At 43.7% G+C, this 1616-nt stretch overlaps 1 protein-coding gene across 5 annotated transcripts in view; it reads left to right on the top strand.

Annotated features, from left to right (window-relative positions):
- Positions 1-1616, top strand: part of LOC123522470 (zinc finger protein 343-like) — a 96545-nt gene that overhangs the window by 33893 nt on the left and 61036 nt on the right. For all 5 annotated transcript variants that reach the window (XR_006680737.1, XR_006680738.1, XM_045296899.1 and 2 more), the window contains exon 3: positions 23-149. Coding sequence is in view for 3 of the 5 variants with exons in the window: in XM_045296899.1 (XP_045152834.1) it covers positions 23-149 (127 nt within the window). In the remaining 2 variants the exon portion in view is untranslated. The remainder of the gene's footprint in view (positions 1-22; positions 150-1616) is intronic.

Below are 1616 nucleotides of genomic sequence, written 5' to 3'. Positions count from 1 at the left end.
CTGCATTGATTTCTTATTCTAGGAGCCAGTCACAATCCAGGATGTCACTGTGCTTTTCTCGGAGGCAGAATGGGAGACACTGAGCTCTGAGCAGAAGAACCTGTACAGAGACGTGATGCTGGAGATCTACAGGAATCTGCTCTCCGTGGGTGAGGATGTGCTGCTTTCTCTTTTTTAACTCAGCGCATGTTTATTGGGCACCTACTGTGTGCTAAAGAATGAGCCCTGGAGCTACTCACCAAACCAGGGTTTTGAACATTATCTGTATGAATTACATTATGCCAGTTGACTCAGTTTCCCCTTTACCATGGGGACAACTTTAACCCCTTTAGTTAGGTGTACCAATCCAGTGAGTTATTTGGATATGTCTAGGATGCCTCCATTAATTGTACCCCTTGTGTGCTTTATTACATACATGAATATATATATATATAGCATGCAGAAACATGTTTGTGCATGTGCCATCCTATGCATGTATGCGTCCATATCTACTTATATTTACACGCATACCCTCCTGTATTTGAAGCCCACCTGAGTAAGTGGCTTATGTTTTATCAATCTGTCTATATAATAAGAAAAGTCATTAAGACTTGTATATAAGTCTTAGGAACTGTTATTATCAGGTAATAGGGGCAGAATATATCACTGAGTGCCTGCAGCTTAGAAGGTTTTCTGAGAATGAGCAGGCCAGCTGTACTACAAGAAGTTTACGGAGCAGAAGCAGTATCTGATCCTCCTTGGAAAATTCTAATCTGGCCGACATGTTACAAAGGTTTTGAGTGTGGGTTGTCTGGATTGCAGTAACTAAACCCATTGTCATCAGGTTGATACCAACTCACAGCAGCATCACACAACATGGTAGATCTGACTCATAGGTTTCCCGGGCTGTAAATTTCTATAGAAGCTGACTGCCACACCATTCTACCGCGGAGATATTGTTGACTTTGATCCATCATCTATTTGGATTGCAGCCCAGGGCTTTAACCACTGCCACACTAGAACATTCTGGATTGCACTACGAAGGGTAATTGATGAAAATGGAACATGAGTGAGCAGTTCATGGGAAACAAATGGAGTTGGCTATATTGTGGATGACAAATGTGAGCACAGGATTGTTGTTAGTTGGCGTCTAGAATATTCTAACTCTTGGAACACACGTGTTCATCACGGTGGATTAGCACAGCTCCCTAGGGTTCTCAAGCCTTTGGCCCTCTAGGTGCAGATTGCCAGGAAATCACCGGACCGCTCTTCTGAACCATCACCCTTTCAGCTAGTAGTGGAATGCATAAATGTTTGTGTGTGCATTTCCTGGCACACACGTGCATGTGTATGAATAGCTTGCTGGTACTCCAGCTGTGAGGTACTGTAATAAGAGAAGGTAGCACTTTGCAGGCAGCTTCACTCATAGCTGCTCTCATAGAAAATTCTCTCTCTCCTGCAGAACCAAAGTCACAATTCTACTTCAATTCCTCCTGCCCCCTGAATTTCTCCTGTCAGCACGTGCAGCATGTGCTTCAGATCTTCACAGACTTGTGTGCAGCAGGGCAGACAGAGCATCAAGATTCTGATCAGAACTGCAGGAATGAAAAGACAAAAGTGCAGGAGAGAGAAGTCTG

This window comes from Echinops telfairi, unplaced genomic scaffold (genome assembly GCF_000313985.2).
Source record: "Echinops telfairi isolate 266 unplaced genomic scaffold, ASM31398v2 ScPeMD7_7413;HRSCAF=8451, whole genome shotgun sequence".
NCBI lineage: Eukaryota > Metazoa > Chordata > Mammalia > Afrosoricida > Tenrecidae > Echinops > Echinops telfairi.
Note: the sequence above shows the minus strand (reverse complement) of the source record. Positions and strands in the feature narration are given on the sequence as shown.